The sequence below is a fragment of the Arvicanthis niloticus genome, chromosome X (assembly GCF_011762505.2).
Source record: "Arvicanthis niloticus isolate mArvNil1 chromosome X, mArvNil1.pat.X, whole genome shotgun sequence".
NCBI classification, from domain to species: Eukaryota; Metazoa; Chordata; class Mammalia; order Rodentia; family Muridae; genus Arvicanthis; species Arvicanthis niloticus.
The window spans coordinates 29089748-29115320 of record NC_047679.1 but is presented as its reverse complement, the minus strand read 5'-3'; the positions used below and the strand labels follow the sequence as shown (position 1 = coordinate 29115320).

Genomic DNA, 25573 nt, shown 5'->3' with positions numbered 1-25573 from the left:
AAGTTTTTTGTTTGTTTTGTTTTGGGGTTTTTTTTGTTTTGTTTTTGTTTTGTTTTGTTTGCCTCAGGAACTGTCTAAAGGCCAAATTACAAGAAACACAGCAAACTAGTATAACTTAGCAGATTTTGCAGAGAGACAAATCTGAGTTTGAAGGTCAGCTTGAGCTATATGAGACTCTTTCTCAGAGAGAGAGAGAGAGAGAGAGAGAGAGAGAGAGAGAGAGAGAGAGAGAGAGAGAGAGATTGATTGATTGTTTTAAAAGCTGAATTTAAAAGATATTTCTTACGTTCTTACTTGAAATGTTTGGGAGTAAAAGAAGAGTATTTTCACTTTTAGGGATTTTTTCCCTCCAGATTTTAGAGTATTTATAGACTTTACCAGTTGAACACCTCATCAAAAAAATCTGAAATTTGAGGGGGAAGGATTGAAGGAGCTGAAGAGGATGGCAACCCCATTGAAAGATCAACAGTATCAACTAACCCGGACCCCCGGGAGCTCCTAGAGACTAAACCACCAACCAAAGAGCCTCAGGGAAGGTGGGGTGCCTTGGGGGGGCATCCTCTCAGAGGCAAAGGGGAGAAAGAACGGGGTGAAGATCCTGGGGGGGACCAGGATGGGGGCAACATTAGGAATGTAAATAAATAAAATAATTAACTAAAAATGTGAGATTTGGGGCTGGAGAGATGGTCCAGCAGTTAAGAACACTGGCTGGGCTTCTCTTCAGAGAACCTGGGTTTGATTTTCAGAACCCATGTGGCTCAGAACAGATCTAATGCCTCCTATGCTATTCATGGACACTGCATGTACATGGTGTGGCCCCCCCCCACCAGACCTCCCCACTCCCTGGGGTTCCAAGTCCCTTGAGGGTTAGGTGCATCTTCTCTGACTGAGCCCAGACCCAACAGTCCTCTGCTGTATATGTGTTGGGGGCCTCATATCACCTGGTGTATGCTGACTGGTTGGTGGTCCAGTGTCTGAGGTATCTCAGGAGTCCAGGTTAGTTGAGACTGCTGGTCTTCCTACAGGGTCACCCTCCTCCTCAGCTTCTTCCAGCCTTTCCCCTAATTCAACCAGAGGGGTCAGCAGCTTCTGTCCATTGGTTGGGTGTAAATATTTGCATCTGACTCTTTCAGCTGCTTGTTGGGTCTTTCGGAAGGCAGTCATGATAGTTCCCTTTTTGTGAGCTCTCCTGAAATCCAAATGTCCAAATAGGATACCTTTAAATTTTTTGTATTTTTAGATTAGGGATACTCAACATGGATTACCTGGATTAGTCATGGCATGAGATGGGTGCTTAGTTATGGCTAGTAATATCACTGTGTAGTTTGATCTTTTATCGTTTTACCAGTTTGAGTGATAACTTCTGATCACTTTAAAGTAATAAAACTATCAACAGAATGCAGGATTGCTGTCAATTGCCACCAGTTGCCACCTTCAGCTCTGGAGAAAATTCATAAAAATTTTATCACTGTGTTGTTAGTACAGAGTATTGTTGGGACAGGCACATGCTCTCTAAGATAACTGATTTTTTAAATTATCATACAAAATAGTGGATTCTGGGATTTCCATAGTTTATTTTTGTTGATCTTCCCACACTTTAGTAATCCCTCCTCTGCTTTCATGTAAGATGACTATTTTAAATAGGGCAGGGTTTATTTGAATGTCAGTATTGGAAGGAAAAAGGGGTAGTATGGTTGATAATTTCAAAGTTAGTTACAACATGTGTCCCAATCTTGGTGTGATTGACATCGGGGCTCAATAATTCTCTGTAATTGGAGCTTTCCCTGGTATTTACCTACTAGATGCCAAGAATTTACTGCTTCTAAATGTAACAATTTAAAATGTCTCCAGCCATTGACAAGTGGTCCACTATGCTGGTTGAGTGCACTAGTCTATAGGGAGGCTTTTCAAGATGTGGAAAGAGTACCTACTTTGACATTTAAAACATAAAACAAGGGAAATTCAATTTGCTCATCTGTAAACTAGGTTGATGATGCTAGTAGTGAGCATTAAATGAGATAGACTATATGATGCTATCTGTACAGCCAATAGCAACTGGAAGGCAGTTCCCCGAAGTTCAGTCCTGCCTTTATTTATTCTCCCATTCACACTTCTTAAGTCAAATGAGAGTTAAACTAGTGGCATACAAAATTACTGTGGTGTCAATATGGTAAGTGTCATGTGACTTAGTGGCTTACCATGTAGAAATTATGGTTGTTTAAAGTAGACAAGAAAAACTATTTGTATTATAAAAAGAAAAGGCGTCCATAGATCTTAAGCAACTGTTGCTTGCCCAGGCAACATTTAACTTTGGAATGATCTGAGAAATCAAAAGCATACTGCTGTTTACAATCCACAAAGCCATAGACTGTACTTACATGGTGGGTATTAAAGGAGGCATCAAAAAATTAAGTAAGAGTATCATAAGCAAAAATTTTAGCATAGTATTTAGTGGATAGAATATGTTGGATAAATGTTAACTGCACTTCTATTTTCCAAAGGAGAATCCCAAGCAGCAGTCTTAGATCAGAATTAATGATGGGCCTAAAACAATGTTGTTAGCATTTTTCTGTCAAAGAAGGTACAGCCCTAAGAGACTTAAATGAACCAGTAAAGGACTTTTCAAGAGCAGTTGTCTTCACTACTAAACACAAGTCTTTCAAATAAGATTTGGAGTATGTTTTTCGTGCTTTTAAAAAGTTTATGTGCATTGGTATTTTGCCTACATGCATGACTGTGTGAGAGTGTTAGATCCCCTGGAACTAGAGCTACAGATGGTTGTGAACTGCCATATGGGTGCTGGGAATTAAACCTGGGTCCTCTGGAAGAGCAGCTAATGTTATTAACTGCTGAACCATTCCTCCAATCCCCTCTTTTTATGGTTTTTTAATTAATCTTATGTTAGTATATAAAATAATGGGCTTTCTCATAACATTTTATAATGTTGGTTTTAATTGGTTTTTAAAAATTAGCATATAGAGTAATCGGTTTAATTACAGAATTTTCAAATCTATTATTCTTTAGATTATAACATTGCATTTGCTTACTCTATTATTTTTTTCTTGTCCTTCCCCATGTTGGTCTCTTTCCTCTCCTGATACTCATTTGTTCATGTCACAAATACACGCGCGCGCACACACACACACAAACACACACACATCTAGATCTTTCATATGAAAGAAAATGTGATATTTACCATTGATTTAACAAATCTTTCATCTTTGAACTTCAGTATACATAAAATTCCAATGATTACTAGTCAATTATTTCATCAATGCTTCAGCTTCCAGATTCAGATATTATTTAAGGGCTAGGACATTATTTACAATACATTTTGTAACAAAATAAACCACTAATCATTAACAATTTGTCTTAGTCACCATTCTATTGCTGTAAAGAGATACCATAACTAAGGCAACTAATATAAGACAAAGCATTTGCTTATAGTTTCAGGTGTTTAGTCCATTGTTGTCATAGTGGGAAACATAGTGGCATGCAGGCAGGCACCAGAGCAGTAGCTGATCCTGAAGTGAAGGGACACACATTCGCGTGCACGCGAGCGCACGCACACACACACACACACACACACACACACACACACACACGGGGGGGGGGGGGAGGAGGGGGAGACAAAGGAGGAGGAAGAAGAAGAGGAAGAGGAGGAAGGCAGGCAGGCAGACAGGCAGACAGACAGACACTGACTGACTGGGCTTAGCATATGAAACCTCAAAGCTCACCCCCAGTAACACTTCCTTCAACAAAGCCACACCTACTTCAAAAAGGCCACACCTTCTATTCCTTTCAAATATCTAGTAGATTCAGCCTCTTTTATGTCTCAGATTATATTTTAAGAGATTTTATATGCATCAAATTCTTTTGCTACTGTCCTAGAAATAGAGCATATGATCTGAAGAAAACAGCAAAGCAGGTTTTCAGATTTCTCAGGAAAAATTTCTAAAGGGACACAAGGACCACCAAATCAACCATACACATCTCCCTTCTGAGTCCAAGGATAACAGTTTACATTTTAGGCTAAATACTGTCAGTAGCATAGTTTCAGGCAGTACTTTCAGGAGACAACTCCAGTGCTTGGGTGTATGTGAATAAAATATTTCTAGTATATGATAGCTGCCACTAAAGCAATATGGAGAAGAAACTATTATGCCTGTGTTATAGGAGCTGTCAAAAAAGATATTTGTGTGGTGGAAAATTTATTTATTTGGGAATTATGTTACTATATTCCATCTCCATTTTGTTGCTGTCTACCTGGGCACCTGTAAACAAGTCATATGACTTCTCGGGAATTAGAACCTTATTAAGATAAAAATAAAATGAGAGGGACAGTGAGATAGCTCATCATATAAAGAAAGGTATTTGCTGCAAACCTGACCACATGAGTTCTTTCCCTGGACCCACATAATGGTAAAAGAAAATTGAGTCCTACAAAGTGCCGTCCACATAGATGCTGTGACTATTTACACATATGCATGCACACACAATTAATGAATGAGTATAATAAAATGTTAAAAGGAGAATGGGCCATAAGTTGGATACCAGCCTTTTGGTTGTACTCAGTGCACAATTGCAATGTCATCTGGCACTACCTCAAGTATTTTGGTAATTGATGTTGACAAGAGGAATGGTGGACTTAACTGTAATGATTGGTTTAGTTCACCCTGAATGAAGGGATCGTTTATGACAGAAATAGATGGCTGATGAGGAAGGTTGGTTCTAGAGACTGAGGACTACATACTTACAAGTGACTTGCACTTTGTTCTGTAGACACTAGTGTGTTACTGACGATTAAGCAGGGCACCCATATGAGCCACATGCCAACTCTATCACTATCTGTGTAGTCTTATCTTTAAACAACTCACCAACCTTTTCTGAATGCTTTTTCTGAATTTTCCTCTTTAAAAGAAAACAAGAAAAAAAGAGTGGTGTCAGATGGTCTTTGAATTTTATTTTTCTTTCAAAAAACTTCCATGACATTGTAACATGAAGCAGCAAATTTTATTAAATTATCCTAGATTTCTTGAGCTCTTGCCTTTATAGTGGACCCTTTCTCCTGTCAACAGTCTCAGTCCCTAATCATAGAGAGAAACCCATTCTGTCACCACTTGGGAGAGAGTGCAGCATGCTCCATATGCTTTCAAATAACACATTGTATTCATGAATGTTTTGTTTAAACAATATTTTGTCAAAACTTTGCCTAGCAGAAAACCATATGTATATTTTATTTACTACTAAATGCTAAACTTTCCTCAAATTAATTTATTCTCTTCCTTGCTTAGGTTCCATCCTGTTTCGTTATTTTTGCTTCTTGTGAATTTAGAAGCAATTTCAGGTTGATAATCTGAACAGGGATTTTCCTTAGTAAGAATTTCTCAGGCTAATGTTTCAGCCCAGTTGATATTTTTCCTACTATGAACAACGCCCTGGGTGTGATTCCCCAGTACCATGTAAACCAGGTATGGTAAGCCCAGAATTTCAGGGTCTTTCTTAGCCATATAGTAAGCTCAAAGGCAGCCAGGAATACTTGAGACCCTCTTGAGAGAGGGGTGAGGGGAAAGTAGAGGTAAAAGAAAACTTTTCTTTATACTATAAAATCATAGTTTACATTCTTTCCCAGAAGCAGACTCTGGGAAAGACAAATAAAAACCAAACAAGCAAAATACAAAAATAAAAACAAAATGGCTACACACGATTTATTTGAGAGGTGATCATAAGATGCTTCAGAAGAATAAGAGAGACTGTGACAGGGAGAAACAGAAATGCTGTAAGTGTGGAAGACATGTGAAGAAGTAGAAAACTAGGGCTCTGTTCTAACTAGAACAAACCATATACTTGTTTTACCTAAAGGAAAGGAAGCTGTCAGCTTACCTACCAAATTCCACCCATCATTGCTTGCAGAATACTGTGCAGTAGCAGTAGCAGCTGGTACTATCAAGGCTCTATCAAGTCTGTGGAGATGAGTGCTAGTAAGATACGGGAAGAGCTCTGTGTATCTGTTACCCCTACTGATCTTGGAGCTGATTTTACATCATCAAGGTCTCCTATTTTCGTCAGTGTTTCTTCTTTTTTTAAAAAAAAATTATTTATTTATTTATTTATTTATTTAATGTATATGAGTACACTGTAGCTGTCTTCAGACACACCAGAAGAGGGCATCAGATCTCATTACAGATGGTTGTGAGCCACCATGTGGTTGCTGGGAATTTAACTCAGGGCCTCTGGAAGAGAGTAGTCAGTGCTCTTAACCACTAAGCCATCTGTCCAGCCCCCAGTATTTCTTCTTAAAATACACTTCTTCTGATGTTATATTTTTCACAGAATTATGGGAATCATTTCATTTTAGTTTATTATGGTGCCTAATTCTGCTTTGTAGGAGAAATCAGAAATATTTGAAATGTTTACATGAGTGAGGGTGATTATGAGAGGTATTGATGTTATATTCTATTGCAGACTTTTTTCTTAACTATTTCATTTGTGTAATACTTAGGATAATTGAAATAGCAAGGCATAAAAACATCATTGTCTAGGATGCCTCTTGGTAATGTACATTGTAAACCCTTGTCAGACTAATTGCTATGAATTTAGTTTTCAAGAATAGTTTTAGTATCATTAAGTCATACCAAGAATGTCAAGTATCGTTAAGGCTGTAGCACATGTAAAATGTTAGATTAATGTTGGTCAAATATCTCTGATAGTTTTCTTTTGCATGGTGAGAATTACAGGACATATAAGACCAATAAACAGTAACATTCAATATCTAGGTTAGCTGCTCTGTATATAATAATGGCTAAATTATTAAATATTAAGATGATAGCTGATATCTTACATTTCTAAGATCAATTTTAACTTAGCTATAACATTAAAACTAAAAAAATATTGCCTATATGTGTTCTTTTTCTAATATATATAATATATTATAAATATTATATACTATATATATAATTTTTGAGAATTTATTATGTAATTTCTACACCTCCATCTCCCTTTTCTCCTTCCAATTCTTCCCACCTGCCCCCTACTCAAGTGAAGATTTTTTTTGCTAGGATATAATATTTCTCTATTCAAAAGTGGTTTTAACCTGGGGTAATTATCACGTGGCTATTGTCCCAGCTACTAAAATGCTGAGGCAAGTGGATCTTTTGAGCCTAGGAGCTTGATATTGCCTGAACAACATAGGAAAAAACCCATCTCAAAAAAACTGTTTTGTTTGACTTTCTGATAAATGAGTACTCAGAAAGCTTTTAGTGGCGCATCTCTGGATTGTGTACACAAACATGAGCTTCTCCTCAGAGCAACTTAGGAGAGCCACTATTATGAGAGAAGAAGCACCCCAGTTCCCCTCATTTATGAACAGATGGAGATTGTTGGCTTTGTCATTGATCCAAATGAAACATCAATGCTAACTATCAAATGACCTTTTAAAATGAGAAAAAAAAGCCTCTTTTAATTAATATTTTTATTTGTTCTTTAGAATTTCATGCATGTATAAAATGTACTTTGGTCATATCTATCCCCTACTCCTGCCTAAAACTTCCCTAGGCTGACCAGAAACACATCTCCTTCCCAAATTTATTTCCTCTTTTTAAAATAACACACCAAGTCCAATTTGTGTTGTCCATATGTGCATTCTGTGTGGTCATTCACTGGGTTATGGGCTACCTCCCAGTGACCACCCTACCCTAAAGAAAAGAGACTTTTTCTTCCCTCAAAATTCGTCATCTGCCAATAGCCCTCAACCCTCCAACACACATCCTGTTGAAATTTTCACATGGCTTGATTTTCTGTAGGTCTTATTCCAGTAACCACAGCTGCTGTGAGTTCATGCGTATAACAGCCAAGTCATGTCCAGAGAATAGCATTTCACAGCACCATTCCCATCTTCTAGCTCTTAAATTCTTTCTTTCCAGCATGCTCTTTTGAGATGTTCCCTTGGGTAAGGATTGAAATAGCCATCCCATCTATAGCTGAGTATTCAAAATCACTTACTCTCAAATACTTTGGATAGTTACAGTTTTCTCCATTAACCACTACCCTCTGAAATAAACTCATCTGACCAATATTTGAGACTAATCTATGTATATTAAACATAAATATTTAAAGGCAGTTGACAATGTGCTATTTAGTAAAATATAGCAAAAAACTAAAAATTCAGAGGGAAAGAAAGGGGTGATGGTAGGGGATCACAGGACTGAATATAAATCAATTAGTTGTATTATGCAGGTACATATATATGTATATATATTTATATATATGAAAATGTCAAAAGTTGTTAAATTTTATTTGTATTTTAATGAGTATTTTAAAATTATTTTAATTTTAACTTTATTTTATGTCTATGGGTGTTTTTTTTCTGCATGTCTGTCTGTGCACCATATGAATGCCTGATGCATATGTAGGCCAGAAAAGGGCACTGGATCCCCTGGAACCAGAGTTATGTGTGATGCTGAGCCAACATATAGATGCTGGGAATTGAACCCAGATCCTCTGGAAGAACAGCAAGTGCTTTTAAGCACTGAACTATCTTTCAAGCCCTAAACTTAATACTTAAAAAATTACTTGTTACCCACTGTTTTTTGTTTGTTGGTTTGGTTTGGTTGGGTTGGGTTTTTCAAGACAGGGATTCTCTATGTAACAGAGCCCTAGCTGTCCTGGTCTCACTTTGTAGACCAGGCTGGCTTCATGTTTCTGCTTCCAAAGTGCGAGAGGCATGTACCACCATGCCCAACTTCTTACCCACTCTTACAGAAGAATTAAATTAGCAAGAATGCCATTTTGTGCTTTTAAGAAGTGTTGCAAATCAGATGAAACTAAGTTGTGAGTTTCTCGCAGTCAGCCTTTTATGGGATTATTAACTGAATAGCCAGAATGCACAGAAAATGAATTTGAAGACATGACATGAAAGATCCAACTGCCCATGTCAACTTCCTTTTATTTGTGGGGATGTGAGGGAGGCCAAATGGGTGGTTCATGCCTACACAGAGCTAGCTGTTCCTTGGGTATTTAGGGAAAAACATCATGGAAGGAACTAATCTTGAAAAGCCATATGGAGTAAAAGGTGAAATTTGGACAAAAACTTGTGAGTTCCTCTGGCTAGGTTAGGCTGAGCTTTTGAGAAACTTTTCAGAAGAGTACTAACATAGCTCCATGTGGTCTGGTTCCACCTCTGGTTCACTTCTTTCTAGCTGGTCCTCCATGTGAAGAACAGCAGGCTATTGACTCCTGTGGATGCTTGCATGTGCTTTTCCTCTGCTGGAAATGCTTTCTGTCATCACTTACTTGAGTTACTGGGGTTGGTCATCCTTTGGTATATAGTTTATTCTTTTCTGAAGGCCAGTACTAAATGTGAAAGTGATCCATCTCTGGTTTATTTGTCTAATACCTAACATCTTTCCCATTAGATTCTAAATTGGAGGAGGGACTATGCCATGGTATATACTAGGCCACTGATACCCAATGCCTAAGATCACTGTGTCACCCATATGGAAGTGTTCAATAAAAATTTGTTGGAGTAAATTAACTAATGGCTAGGTGATTGACTGCAGTATAGAGTTGGAAGAGATCCATACATAATGAATGTATGAGTGCTATAATTATTTTCAAGGTTTGGCAATAAAAGGCAAATTTTTATGTCATTTATTTACATATGACTATATACATAAAATATTTCAGCTATGTTCATTATATATAGAAAAATATCAAAAAATAATTACTGGTAGTACCACTATCCATAGTATGGTTTTACTTTTGCTGCTGTGATAAAACATCATGACTAAAAATGACTTATAGGAGAAATAGTTTATTTTGGCTTACAGTTCCAGAGGAAGAGTCCATAATGGTGGGGAAAACATAAAGTGACAAACATGGCAGCAGGAAGATAAGAGACCCCAATTTCATCCACATGAAGGAAGCAGAGAGAGAACTTTAAGTGAGATGAGACTATAAGGACTCAAAGCCTGCCCCCCACTGACCTACTTCCTAACAGCAAAGCTCTACCTCTTGTAGATTCCATAATATCCCCAAATAATACCACCAACAGGGGACCAGGTATTCAGAGCCTATGGGGTTGTTTTTGATCTGAACTTCCACACATAACATCCCTTGAATTAAGACCCAAAACAGGAGATACATAGGTCAGGGTCAGTGGTGATGGCAATATTCATAGTCAGGGACACCAGGTATTTTCCAAAAGGGCAATTTGATATAGAGACTCAAAAGAGAGCTTATCCTCCTGACCAGGTAAACACTCACCTCCTTAGTATTGTTGACTTGCGTACTCAACAGGGTATGGTAAGTGCTATAAGAAACAGCACACAGAGTAAAAAGTTCTCTTCCCTCATGCAGCATCCAAATGTAGATGTATTCTGGTTGGACAGTCCCTTCTCAGGTTATTAACTTGACAACCTAGTCTCTATCCATCTCAAGGCTCTGTCTTTTCTGAGACTCTCAGATCTCCTTTAAGTCAAGTGATAAAAAATGAAGAACATAGTGATTTGCAAGGGGAAAGCTGTGTATTTTGTTTCAGCTTTATTACAATATCTTACACATACTATGCAATTCACCCAAAATAGCAAGTCAGTGAGTTTTAGCATATTGTCAAAGTTGTACAATCACAACCACAGTTAATTTTAGAGCATTTGCATCATTAATCTTGAATTAATCTATCTATTAGCAATTACTTCCCTTACTTGTTTCTTCCAGGTTTCCTCCCTACTCACTATTCATCCATTTAGTAGTTAATTCCAATTCCCTCACCTATTTTTTTCATCTCTCTCTGTGGCTTTGCCTGTGTTAGCCATTCCCTATAAATAGAAAGTTAAAGTATTTGTTGTTTTGTGTATGGCTTTTGTCATGTGGCATACTATTTTCAACATTCAATTGTGTTGTAGACTGTGTCCATACTTCCTTTGTGTTGCTAAGCATTCCATTGATTTCCTAAGCATTTTATAGACCATATTTTATTTATCATTTCATCTGTTGAAGGATATTTTGGTTGTTTCTACTTTCTAGTCATTGTATGGAGGCTAGTGTGAGCCTAGTGAGGGATTGATGTTTGTTGTTCCCTCCTCCTTATGTCCACCCAAATTAAATTCCACCTACTTGCAAGTAGATAGGAGTGGAAACGTAACTGGATCCATTGTAAGGATCTCTGTTAACATGTCACAGGGCAGGATCAAGGCAGGAATGTGCTTCAGATCCAGCTCTCTTTGTGCAAATTGGAGAGCCAGTCTGCAATATGTCTAGCTCTGTTGCACAGTCTTCTAGTCATTCATATAGAGCCATCACATATATTTCTTTGTGATCCCCCTTAAAGGCTGAGGAAACTTGGTATGATGGGAGCATGGCAGGAATGCTTCTGCCCTGTGATATAACTTGAACCTACTTGTAGAGTAGGAAACACCTACTTTGGTTTGTGTTTCTTTGGCTGTGGGCATCGTTGGCATGAGAACACAGGTTTGGTTGTCTCTAATTGTTCCCTTCTCATCTGTAAATATGAGGCATCTGGCTAGGGGAGGGCACCTGCTTTTCTTCAGCAGGTGTGTATCTGTCAGAGCTCAATCAGGAAACAACTACTGTATGTATTAAATAGAGAAAACTGAACACAGGAAATTGGTTGCACAGGGAATGAGAGAGTTGAAGAGGGAGTCAGAAAATCGGGAGGCACCCTAGAAATTAGCAGCTGTAGGCAACTGCTGCCACTCTTTATCTGGAGAGGTCTAGAACAGAGGTGAAATTACCAGCAGGCAAGATATCAGAGTAACCTGGAGGCAGCCTGCTGGGAGCTGTTTATTAAAGAGAACCATCTGTATCTGGAGGTGCCCCAAGCCAGGAAAGAACAAAGTTTCCTGGTCTCTTCCTTCTCCCCAGCCTCCAGTTACCTATGTAGATGGCCTTTCAATAGCTATTACCAGATAGATGGTTATCAGAAGCCTGGAGACTTGAGCCTTGAATGAAGCAGAATAGTGAAGACAGAAAGTATCTGAAAGAAAATAGACCCAGCACTAGCCCAATAAAACAGGTATACTGTTTTCTGTATGCTCTTAATTGTTTTCTGTATGCTCTTAATACAAATTGTGGCATAGTTTATATGCAATAAAATGTAAAATTATAAGTATATAATTTGATGAACGTGGTCAGCAAAATACACTCATGAGATTACTACTGTTGAGAGGTACAATGATTTAACCCCCCAAAGTTATCTCTTTTTTTGCCCTTTCCTAGACATTTTCCTCACCATCCAGCCCAATTTGTGTTTTTTTTTTGGGGGGGGGGTTGTTTGGAGGGAGTTGGTGGCAGGGGTCTGGAGTAGTGTCTGAATTGGTATATGCTCATTCAGTGGGTTTTTTTTCTGTGGTTCTTAGATTTGTGTTTTGGAGTTTTCATTTCTCTTTCCTCTCCTTTATTCCTTCATTCCATCTCTTCCCTCTTCCTTCCTTCTCTCCTTTTTCCCCCACCATGTACAGTATTCATAGAAGCAATGTAGTTTTGATAGTTGATTTCAAGTTCTTGTTTGGAGTGGAGTTTTTTTTTTGTTTTGTTTTTTGTTTGTTTGTTTGTGAAAGCGTCTTACACTGTAGCTCAGGCTAGCCTGAACCTCATGCAGTTCATCTTGCCTCAGGCTCCCAAATGGATGGCACATGTGGGTAACATACCCTTCCCAAGTTGTTATTTTCGGTAAAGTCATCACTGGTCAGTCCATTGATTATATTATATTTCAGTTATTGGACTGCATTTTTCTGCTTCTCTGCACATCTCAACATTTTACTGTACTCCACACATTATACCTAAAACACCTGAGTCTGAAGTGTGGTTTTATATTGTTTGTTACTGTGAATATTAGAGGCCTTGTCTAGGCCTGGTGATCAGCATTTATGGCTTTTTATGGTTCTAGAGAATAGCTGGGTTGAAAGTGGATTGCATTTTTAATTTGATTCACTTCAACTGTGATTAGCCCAACCCCCAACCTCCTGTCCCCCTGCTGCTGTTTCTGTCTTGTCAATATTTGTACAGGAAGAGCCAGGGACTGCCATTTCTGTTATCTTTGGATTCAGTGCTTGCAGGGCCTGGAATCCAAGTGCTATGATTAATGCATGCAACAGCTTTAGGTTTCTGAATATCTCTTTAATTTGTGGCTTTCTAAACTAAATTCAGAAAGTGGGAATGGAGCAAGAAAAATTTTAAGAAATTTTGTTTTGCTTAAGGATGATTCTAGATTGCATTTTATCCTATCGCCTACTATTTTTTATTTTTAAAAAAAGCTGAGTTGATTCTTGTCTTTACTACCAAAGGCTCTTTCCTTTAGTCATCTACATAGACCAGGCAATGTAGGAATTGTGATAGTTTTGGAATTGATCTCGTCCTGACTTCCCACAACAGGAATGACTCTGCACATGCTTGTACACCTTAAAAATCTTCTATTGTATTTACAGCAGTTGCAAGACAATGTTCTAGAAAGGAGAGTGGTCTCATCAGAGAAGACATACTCATTAGAAAGTGATATGGAGTAAAGTCAGAAAGTAATCAGGAGCCATGTCATGTATTTACCAGCGCTGGGAACAGCAAGAAGGCTTGCAGAGCTGGAGCAGAATAGCTGTTAGGGAGTGTTAGATAGTAAGGGATGAGATTGGAGAAATAACTAGCTACAAGATCTTGGGAAATATCGAAGACCATGTTTAGAAGATACTTCTTCTAAGCTAAGAGTGCCTGAAGAGGTTGTTGTTGTTGTTGTTGTTGCTGCTGCTGCTGCTGCTGCTGCTGTCTTGTTGTTAGAGACAAAGTCTTACTGTAGCCCAGGCCTCAGATTTACAATACTCCTGCTTTAGCCTCCAGAATTCCGGGATTACAGGCATACACCACGACATTCAGCTTGACCCAGGAGACGTTAGATTAGAACCATTTGCTACTTGACATTAAATTGTTGCAGGATCAATGACTTCTGTGTTAAGAATAGATTGTGGAGAGGTAAGGGAGATGATAGGGAATGACAGTAGCTTGGGCTATGGTGGTAACTTGTAGAAGTCATGAGGAATAGACTAACTTCAGATATGGTTTGAAATAAAAACCAGTGGCACGTGCTTGATGGGTATGCAGGATTGGGGGACATCAAATGAATGAAAAAGGAGCCACAGTTGTCAAGTGCACACAGAGGTCAAAAGCACACATAGATCAAATAATCAGCCTGATAATGGTTCAGTAGACTTAGCAATATTGCAGACATACTGAATCAGAATGTGAGGGATAAAAGGCATGTGGGATCAAATAGCATCTCTGAAGATTCACATGTAATTGATTTGGGGCACATTCTGGATCCCTAGACTTTTAAAGACCCCTAGGTATATCTAATACAGTTAAGACCCTATGATCTTTACTTTCTCTTCATTGTAAACTGGTCATAGTATCAGAAACTGATTGACAAAGCTCTGACTGATTAAACGCAGGAGTTGTTGTCTTTAGGACTTGTTTCTGGATACTTGGGACCTGAAAATGATAAGCAGAGCTGAAAGCTGATTAGTAACCACTGAAGGTATTGGCTCTTTAGCACCTGTCTTAAAGTGGCTTTTAGCTGAAAACCTCTTGGCTTTTTATTTTTTCAGATGTTTGATTTTTGTCTTGTGTATATTCAAAAGACATTTGGTTTTAATAAGGATAAGTGCAAGTTAATAGTAATAATTTAAAAACTCAAAAGGAAATCTTAATATAACTAGTCTAGAAAAAATTCTAACCTGAATTATCATCAATAATTAAGCATTTGGGTGAGTTTAGTTAATTTCTTTGCAAAATCCTGAATATTACATGACTCAAAAGTTGTCTAGTATCAGGTGGTAGAACTGTTTTATCTCATTCTTACTATAGATGTTATCAGTTATCTAGATGCTTTAGTAAATTTGAGTTGGTTTAGTATCTGTTAGCTCTAACAAAGAATATCATGATAGGCCATACAAAAAACAATCTGTTTTGCTGGCTGATTAAATTAGATACTGTATGACAGAGGGGGAAACAAAATACTTTAAAACAAGACCAAAAAAGAGGATTAAAAAGACAGATTGGAAGACATGCTTAGTTATTACAGGATTCCAGAAAGGATGCCAAGTGTCTAAATTAGCCCTTCTCAACTTGGGTTGAGTTCCAACACAGGAGTTAAACCCTAATGTCCTATGGAATCCACTGTATGACATAATAATTTATCTCATGCATGTATAATAGAGCTAGTCATGTACCATCATTGGGAGAATTTAGAAAATAGTCATTCAAATGATGCAGTAATGTTCTGTAGGATTTAATTGTATAGAGGATCCCTTGTTGAGAAAGACTATTTAGGTACTATTATGTCTTCTTGGATGATGAAATACGTTTTTGAGGTGTATGTCGTTAGGAAAGAAAACACTAAAATCTGCTATAAAAGTACCAAGAAATCAAGGATAATTTTTTATTAGTTTACTAAAATAAAGCTTGGTATAGTAGTTGGCACATGTAATCTCAGAATTTGGGAGGCTGAAGCAGAAGGATTACTATGAAGTTGAAGCCAGACTGGGGCTACATAGTGAATTTCATTCCAGCTTGGGCTGAGTGGCATGCCCCAACAAAATACGTAAAAGATTCACTATTATTATTATCAGTTATTAACAAGGCATAAAATATACCACTTTATGTAAGTCCTCATAGGAATTTTCTAAAGAGTTTAATGTGTATCCTTCCAGGCATCTGTCTGTATGTATGAACATATATTTTAGTAGTGTTTATTTCAAAGAACAAGATCATGCTTTCCATTAGCATTTCCATACAATATTATGTATATTATTCTACATTATTATTTATGTATCTCTTCCTTTCTAAGAGCTGCATAGTAGTATTACATAGCTTGGCTGTTATACAATACATCTGATGGTTTATTTATTCTGTAAACAGACATTTGCAACCATTGCCAATTGTTCACTATTAAAAGCAATGCCACAACAAATGTCTTTTTCAACATTTGCTAGGGAAATTATATATTATAAATTCTAGAAGTAGAATTGTTAAGTCAGGATGTTTGCCTTTTACATTTTATGAAAAATGTTAAAAGTTTTCAAAAATGGAGATAACTGTGGTTATACACAAAAATCTTCATAGCCACAGACCAATAAGAAACACAGAGATCTAAGAAGAGCCTGGTATGGTGGCACATGTTTGTATCAGCACTAGAGAGGCAAAGACAGAAGAATCGCTGCAAGTTTGAGTGAACAGCTTGGTCTACACAGTGAGTTCAGGGAACAACCAGGGCTATAAAGTAAGATCATGTATGAAAAGGTGGCAAGAATAGAAATAAAATAATATTTATTATTAGAATTATCTTGTGTGGTTATGGGGTCTGAGAAGCCCAATCATAGGCTACAGACAGAGAAAAGAAGTCTTAAAATATTTTTCCTTTGAGCAAAACAACGTCTTAAATTACATGACTGTGATCTCATAACATCATCTTTCAGGAGAAACAGCACAGGTGACCGTGAAAAGGCTCTTCAGGTCATGCTCCAAGTTCTGCAAAGCTGTGACCACCCGGCTCCTGACATGTTTTGCCTGTGTGGGAGGATCTACAAGGACATCTTCCTGGATTCAGGTTGTGAAGAGGATGCGAGCAGAGACAGTGCCATTGAGTGGTAAATAGTACACTTGGTGCTACATAGAACAGAACCATGTAGGCGGAGTAGCCAAGTCTTTCCCTAGTGTGTGTATGTCTGCTGACTGACAGTAAAAACAATTGCAATATATGTATGTGATCAAGGAGTGTTCAGATTCCAGAGTCTGAGAGAAAACCATGAGAAATAGCAGCTCTTGTTCATCTACTCATTCATGAGACAGGAATGAGGCATCACATACTCCCACCAGCTGCCCTTTCCAGAATTGTCTCCACCACCATTGGGCTTCATCTTCCCAGTGAGCTCTTCATGTCTGCCTGTCTTTATTCAATAGATTGTATTTGTTGAATTTATTGAAGACTTACTTGAAGGCTTACTTTGAGCTAGACACTTTTAGATGGGTTGAGCAGACACAGTAGATACAAATCCTTGTCTTTGGGGACCTTACCTTGCTGGTAAGAAAAGTCAGCAAGCAAATAAAATCTATAGGATTTGAGCTGATGGTAAAGGCTCAGGGTGGGTAATCAGGGAAAGAAAGTAAAAGGAAGTCAGGGAGAATGGTCTTAAATTTTTAATTTGTTTTATTTTGGAGTTTCTAGGGATCAAACCCAGGACTTTGTGCATGCTAGGCAAGTGCGCTGTCATTGAGCTATACTTCTAGTCCATAGTTTGTGGTTTTAAATAGGATAGTGTGAAGGCAGGTGGAGATAAGAAGACAATGAAGGAATAGGCTTCACAGATAACTATGAAGAAAGTTGTCCTCATAAGGGGAAGAGCAAAAAGCAAAGATGTTGGAGGAGTGACCATGCTGGACACACTCACTAATGGTGAGGAATAGGCAAAAGAAGATCAATGAATGAGACATAAAGACTATTTTCTGTTTAAATGGGAAGGGACATCATTGGATGTTTTGATCAAGGACTGATGATATCTGATATGCATTATTAATATTATTATTAATAATAATTTATTTTTTGGTTTTTTTTACACTCCAGATTTTATCCTCCTACCAGTCCACCCTATGACTGTTCCACATCCCATCCCTCCTCCCCACCCCCACAACCCCCACCCTACCAGACCTCTAAACTTTCTAGGGCTTCCATTCTCATGAGGGTTAGGTGCATCTTCTCTCACTGAGCCCAGACCCAGCAGTCCTCTGCTGTATATGTGTTGAGGGCCTCATATCATCTGGTATATGCTGCCTGGTTGGTGGTCCAGTATTTGAGAGATCTTGGGGGTCCAGATTAATTGAGACTGCTGGTCCTCCTACAGGGTTGCCCTCCTCCTCAGCTTCTTCCAGCTTTTCCCTAATTCAACCACAGGGGTCAGCAGGTTCTGTCTATTGGTTGGGTGCAAATATCTGCATCTGACTCTTTCAGCTGCTTGTTGGGTCTTCCGAAGGACAGTCATGATAGGTCCCTTTTTGTGAGCACTCCATAGCCTGAGTAATAGTGTCAAGCCTTGGGGCCTCCCCTTGAGCTGGATCCCACTTTTGGCCTGTCACTGGACCTTCTTTTCCTCAGGCTCCTATCCATTTCCATTCCTGCAGTTCTTTCAGACAGGAACAATTATGGGTCAGAGTTTTTAACTGTGGGGTGGCAACCCCATCCCTCACTTGATGCTCTGTCTTTCTGCTGGAGGTGAGCTGTACAAGTTCCCTCTCCTCACTGTAGGGCATTTCATCTAAGGTCCCTCCCTTTGAGTCCTGAGAGTCTCTCACCTCTCAGGTCTCTGGTACATTGTGGAGGGTCCCCTCAATCTTCTACCTCCCTAGGTTACCTGTTTCCATTCTTTCTGCTGTCCCTCAGGGCTTCAGTCTTTTTCCCTCACCCAATACCAGATCAGGTTCTCCTCTCCCCATCCCCTCCCCACTTGTGGTTGCTTCTGTCTCCCTCCCCAGTGGGACTGATGTGTCCTCACTTGGGCCCTTCAGCTTGTTGGCCTTTTTGAGTTCTATGGACTGTATCTTGGGTATTCTGTACTTAGGCAATGGGTATATTTTAGGGAGTGTCCCTTCTGTGTCTTACTATATAATAACATCCCTGAATGTTATTAGTAGCTTCACATTGTAGCAATTTGTGGGTTATGATCCTGTGGGATTTTAAGGCAGTTCCTTTTCTAGGTCTCACTCCTAAAGTTGGTGTCAGCTTGAGGGTTTGGCAGGGTTAGAAAATCCAATATCTCCCCATTCATATCTGACAGCTGATATTGAAAGTAAAGGTGGGAACTACAACTATTCTCTTAAGACTATGATCCCATATCATCTTCTCTTTGCTTACCTGTTCTACTTAAAAGTGATGTTGATTTTGAGTTCATTTTGCAAATCTCTCGCCTTAGCCTCTTAAGTGCTGATAATAGAGGCATGAGCCTTTCCTGCTTAGCTTTGGACATACCTTTTCATTGTGACAGAAACATGGGAAAATCCAGTAAGATATTAAATTTTAAGTCTTAGAACATTGACAGGGTTAGAGAAAGCTTGGAGTTTTGTTGAGTATCAGTGACTTCTTGGTGTCCTCTGGTCTGTGTGGTGGTACCTATGTTATCCTCCAAAGTTTATAAAACCACATTTTAACCAACTAAATAACTTTTCTCTTTAATAGCTAGTATATCACTATATTCTCTTACCATATAAATGAAAAAAAATCACTCTTGGTTTGTAAATCCTTGGTATCATCTATGTTTGTGTTACCATTTTGTTGAATGAATTGCTTTTCCTTATAAAAGTCATACTTGCTAATAGATAAACATTTTATGTCTAGTAAAGAATATAGCAGAGAGTTAAAATGAAACTATGTAAATGGCACTCCTTGTTTTTACCTCATTCCCATTGCTTCCCCTGAACATTTGCATTGATAGTCATTTAGGGTCGGATTCAGGGATTATTTTCATACATGAAGAAGTGATTTAGTGTTGTGATAATGTAAGCAAGCAAACAAATGACTAGTAGAGAAATAACTCATGATTGACACCATTTCTATAAAATAAAAAATATCCAGTGTAAACTGAGAGTTTAACTCAAAATGAGATTCAAATATCAAATTATGGTCATTTGGGAGGATTATAATGGATTTTAATTTTCTTTTGTATGCTTTCATATGATTTCCCCTTTTATTTAGTCAATATATGCTTTTGTGATTAAAATATAAGGATGAAAATTAAAAACTTCTTGGTGTAAGTTACTGTGTTGCTCTTACATTGTCAGAACAGGTTAATTGAGACTGTTGTATGTACATTTGTCAGGATTATGGGAAGAACTATAAAACATTAGAGTAATAATTATTTTTATGAGGAGGTAATTTGTATTATTGTCTATACATTTCACTTTAAAATAAGATGATGTAATTAGAATTTGGTGGTTCTGTAATTATAGGTATCGCAAAGGGTTTGAACTCCAGTCATCACTTTATTCGGGAATTAACCTTGCAGTTTTGCTGATAGTTTCTGGACAACAGTTTGAAACTTCGATGGAACTAAGGAAAATAGGTAAAGCTGTTTATTATTGCAAGCATTTATGTTTTAGTTATACAAATTGAACATTTAAAAAATCTGTTCAATTTTCTGGGTATGGTGATATACATCTTTAATTCCAGCACTCAGAAGTCAGAGGCAGAGGCAGGTGAGTCTCCCTAAATGAGACTGGCCTGTTTTACATAGTGACTTCCAGATAACCAGACCCACATAGCAAGACTTGTATGTGTGTGTGTGTGTGTGTGTGTGTGTGTGTGTGTGTGTGTATTTCAAATAACTAATGATGCCTTTCAGTTACTTTCCAATAGCATACCTGAGAGAGCAGCCAAATAAAATGGCTGCCTGCGTGTGTCCTTTTCCTAAAGTCTTATATAATATGTCAGAACTAGGAAGTTATTTCATGATATCAAAATTCAAATTCTTAAGGTGTCCGGCTGAACAGTTTATTGGGAAGAAAAGGGAGCCTGGAGAAAATGAACAATTACTGGGATGTAGGTCAGTTCTTCACCGTCAGCATGCTGGCAAGTGACATTGGGAAGGCTGTCCAGGCAGCAGAGAGGTTGTTCAAACTGAAACCCCCGGTCTGGTAAGTCCCATCTGTGCCTAGTAATCTCATGTCTCCAATCTTAACCTGTTCTGAAATGTCTCATTCAAGGAGAAAATGTGAAATGTAACAGGGCAACAACTACCTAACTTCCTCATTAAAGTGGTTAAGATAGACATAACAGCTCTGAGAGTTCATTGCTTTTAAGTAAAGGGTAGAAGAGACAGACACATGCTCACCTGGAATGTATCCTTGCATGCTCTATCCCTGAGACTAGACTGTCAGTCCTCTTGACTCTTTTTAGTTTATGTCTTCAAGAGCAAAATGCTGTTTGATACTAGTATTTATATATGTTTGTGATAAAGCTTATATAGTAAGGCTGAAAACCACCACCAAGAAAATGATGTTCTTGAGCTGGAGACATGCAGCAATCTGCTAGCCATGGTGGGCTTTGTGGTGATAGAAGATATTCTGTTGACCATCTTCAAGGGTGTTGGCATCCTCCTCAGTTGCTATACTGCCTGCCTACTCCACAATCTATCCCTATTCCTGGAGAACCACACTTGGAGAACTATTTTTCACTGGTTTTAATTTAAAAATGTATACCTGGTATGCTACTCATAGAAAAAGGATGGGCAATATCAGACTTTCCCATAGATAAATGAAGCTTTGTTAGAATTGTGGTTACCTTATTGAATACTATAGTCTCATAAAAATGCTTAGTAGACACTTACATAATGAGTAAATGATAAAGAGATATTATCCTTGATATTGACAGTGCTTATCTTAAAGAGATGACCTTATACAAGTTTTAATTTTGTGTTTTCTCTTATGGATGTTATCTGAGTTTTCTAAAATACAGCTCTATTTCAGGTTGAATATTCCTTATCTGAAATACTTAGAACTCTAAAGCATTTGAGATTTGGGAGCTTAGATTTTTTAATATTTGTATAGACTTCACTACATGAACATCCCTAACCAAATCTGAACTGTTTCAAAACCCAAAGCTTACATTTTGTGTGTATGTTAATTATACAAAATGGTGGATTTCATTGTTAAATTCTGCATGGATGCTCTGCATGGTGGTTAGAACCACCCCCATTACCGTCTCCCATCTCTCTTCCTTCCCTCTGCTCTCCTTCCTATTCCAAAATAATGCCTCTTTTACTTTCAAGTCTTTTCTAAAATTAAGAATACATTTCCCCATATTTTTCTCCATGGCCTGGATTATTTTTGCTTAACCTGATGATTTTTAGTTCCATCTATTTTCCTTCAAATGGTATAGTTTCGTTCTTCATAGTCAGATAACATTCAGTTGTTTATGTATACCTTGTTTTCCCTGTTGATGGACACCTAGGCTGATTGCATGATTCCACTAATGTGAACAGTGCTGTAATAAACACAGATATGTAGACTCAGCAGTCAAAAAGTGTGGGGTTTTTGAACATTTCAGATTTCGGATTCTCTGATTAGGACTCAGACTTGAATTTAAAAAAAAAATTAAATAGCCCATGTTCACCTGCTACTTCTTACTTTCCAGTTTAATACACCAACTGGATTCTGAGGGCAGGAATTTCTTCCCATTTCTTCAATCTTTATTCTCTCCAGGCTGAGAAAAGTAACATTTGGTTTTCAGGCCCTATCAACATTCTGGAAGTTCTTAAACTGAATGAGTACATCCATGTTGGGTCTCCAGCCCTCCAAGATTAGCTGCTGTGTATAGTATCCTAATGTTAAGTACAATGCTGTGTCTGGACCAAGTAGAGTAGACTCCAGAGAAAGGAAACCCCAGGGTTGGATCTGGTGCCCTTGTATTAGTACCTGGGTTGACTGACTAACAGTGTTGTGCTTACCATCAAGAGTGCCCAGTACCTAAAAGCCAGTCTGGTGTTTAGGACTTAAACAGAACTCAGAAATGTTATTACACTCATTGTTAGGACTGTTACATTTAAATAATACAGACTAAGTTAGTGATGGCAGAAGATACTTGGAACATGTGTCTGGAAGAGATTATGTACACACTTTCAATTCCCATCTCCCAGTGGAATAATATGTACAGATGGGAATAAGTATTCCATCACCAATATGTGACATCAGGGATAAAGTGCTGACAGCCAGGAAAGTTTAATAACCCTTGAGGTGCAGCCTTTTTATTAGGATGAAGTATGTAGGCACAAAATGTTCATGCTCTTAATATTGCTGTCTTGCTTTTCCAGAGGTCAAACTGATATGGTGCATGGACCAAGGCTTCCAACCTAAGTCATATTGTTAGTGAAGACTGTCTAACATGACCCCTGGAAAACACAGTCTTAGCAGACAGGATGTTCCAGAGCTTAGAGCAGTATTAGCATCTAGACAAGGGCCAGAATGTGTCAAGTATGGATGATTAAGACCTCATAAGTACCCAAACAAGTCAGCTAGAGCTGAAACTGGTCTACTTTTCTAAATAATGTTATATTTGATCCTCAAAGAACCAAATAATACAATGATGCTTTCATATGAACCATCCCTATTTATTTAGTGCCAGAGAGAAAGTGACCACCACTGCCTGACAACTATATTTTCAAATATTCAGTTTGCTTGAAAACAGCAAAGTATGGGCAGAATCAAGGCTTCCTGACATGAAAGTGTAGATTATTATGATTTTTGTAAGTAAAAAGCAACAGGTTTTAGATAACCAGTTGCTGGAATTGAGGGAGAGGATAGGAATAGGAAAAAAAATAGTTATTACTGTAGGACAGCAACATGAGGGGGTGGCTCATAATGGTGGGCATGAGCTCTACCTTGACTAGATCAGTGGCAGAATTTTGATTGTGATACTGTACAATGAATTTGCAAGATGTTGTTAGTAGAACATATTGGATCAAGGATATATAGATTTTGGTATACTATTTCTAAACATACCTCAAAACATAAAGGTTACTTAAATTTTTTAAAGAGGTTGACATATTGCCATTTTGTAATTGCTTTTTCTGTTTTCTAAAACAGTTATCCCATGCTTTCCACTACGATTAGATGTCGTACTGATGCTTGGTCTTAGCCAAAAGGCCAAGAAACATTGGACAGTATGTACTAAAATTGGAGTGTTAGTAAAAAGCTTGTCTTTTAGAACTTTGTTGTACTGATTTTGTCTGCTGTTTGCATTTCTTGTGATTAGTTATGTGTCTGCTCAGTAACTTTATGAAGAGCTCGTGACAAATGCAAATTGAAGTGCATAAGACTTTGAAAAGCTTCTTTTAAAGGGTTTAGAATTGATTTCAGTTTCTTTAGGAATCTAATTTATGAAGTTTGTGATTTTTTTTTTCTAGGTACCTGCGGTCATTAGTTCAGAACTTGCTGTTAATTCAACGCTTCAAGAAACCCATTACAGAACACTCACCGAGGCAGGAACGACTTAACTTCTGGTTAGATATAATTTTTGAAGCAACAAACGAAGTTACTAATGGACTCAGATTTCCAGTAAGATCTGCTAAATGGACAGGGGGGTGGTTGTTTATTTCTTTGCTGGGATCAAACCTAAAAACTGGTGCATGCTAGGCAAATATTCTAACACTGATCTATACCACCAACCCCAATCCTTTAAGATAGACAGAAGGAACTAGAGATTCATGCTACATAATTGTTAAAAGCTTTAAAAAGGAAGAAAATGGCAACTTACAATATTGGGATAATTGTCCTCTGTGGAATCAGCAGATGATAAGTTAGACTCTGAGACAAAGTTGCTCATATCCTCTCAAGTATTGTCTCTCGACTGAATGTAATTTTGTTCCATTTAAGATACATTTGGCAGAATTTGTACACATTTTGGGTGTTAGAACTAGGGGTAACTGTTCTGAAAGATATCTGTACTCCCCCTGAACACCTATGCTCCTGTGTCATCCCCTTCCCCACATCCTGCATTTTTGTGTTTATAACTCCTGTGTTAAAAAGTAAAAATTATGATTTGATAATTAAAAAAAAAGAACTAGGGGTAAGAGTTGATGATGCAGTCAATAAGATATAAGGACTACGGAGACTGCTAAATGTCCCCCAATGCATAGAACTGTACCTCCGCTACCGCCACACACAGTAATTATCTGGTTCAAAAATAATAGGGTGAAAATAAAAAATCTTGTCTTTAAAAAAGTTGAACAGGGAATTTAAAGCTATCTTTTCCTAAGCTGTACTTTGCCTCCAGTGCTACTAATTAATATTTAAAACTTTGTTGAAAAAGCAGACTTGCTTTTAGCTTTTCATTTAGTTTTTGTTTCAGTTTTATGTACATCTCATAAATTTTTATAAGTGAGATATCTAAGTATTCTAGACATTGTATTTCAATAACTATTTCATATTTATGCCATGAGACTTTTGTGAATATGAGTGTTTTTAAGAAGAATTTTATTAACTACTCAGTTGTTGGAAATGCTTATCATTTTTTTTTTGTTTCTGGGTAGTACATTTTAAAATCTTATTTTAATTTTAAAATGTTTTAAACTGGATAGGTACAAGTCAGTAACAAACAGTACTAGTGTAGGCTCTCCATAGGTTTACCATAGTAACCATGTTGATTGCTCTGTGTGGGAGATTCATTTCCTCATCTGCTCCCCACACCTACATCTCCACCTGCCTTCCTTCTCCCTTCTTCACTTTCTTCCTCTTTGCCCTTCCATGCTCTTAAGCAATTAACTAGCATTACTGACGGAAACACCACTCACTTTTCATTTCCTTGCATATGTACATATTAGTACTCGCTGGCCAACCTTTCTACTTCCTTATTTATCTCAAAAACTGTAACTTCCCTTTTTTCTTCTGTCACCCTTTCAAGCAGGCCTTTCTTGAGCTCCCTTCCCTGTATGATGAAGCCCAACTTTTCTGCTTCTGACTTTCTCTTTTTGGAGTGTTACGTGGCATTAGATTGGATAGCTTTGTGTATTCAGTCTTCTGGGTGCCCTCCTTG

The 25573-nt window shown here is 37.8% G+C and overlaps 1 protein-coding gene across 1 annotated transcript in view; it reads left to right on the top strand.

The window, feature by feature from the left end:
• Map3k15 (mitogen-activated protein kinase kinase kinase 15) overlaps nucleotides 1-25573 on the top strand; it is a 129696-nt gene that overhangs the window by 51620 nt on the left and 52503 nt on the right. Inside the window, exons 7-10 of the mRNA XM_034484972.2 lie at nucleotides 16476-16646; nucleotides 19996-20108; nucleotides 20520-20679; nucleotides 23946-24096. Coding sequence (XP_034340863.1) covers nucleotides 16476-16646; nucleotides 19996-20108; nucleotides 20520-20679; nucleotides 23946-24096 — 595 coding nt within the window. The remainder of the gene's footprint in view (nucleotides 1-16475; nucleotides 16647-19995; nucleotides 20109-20519; nucleotides 20680-23945; nucleotides 24097-25573) is intronic.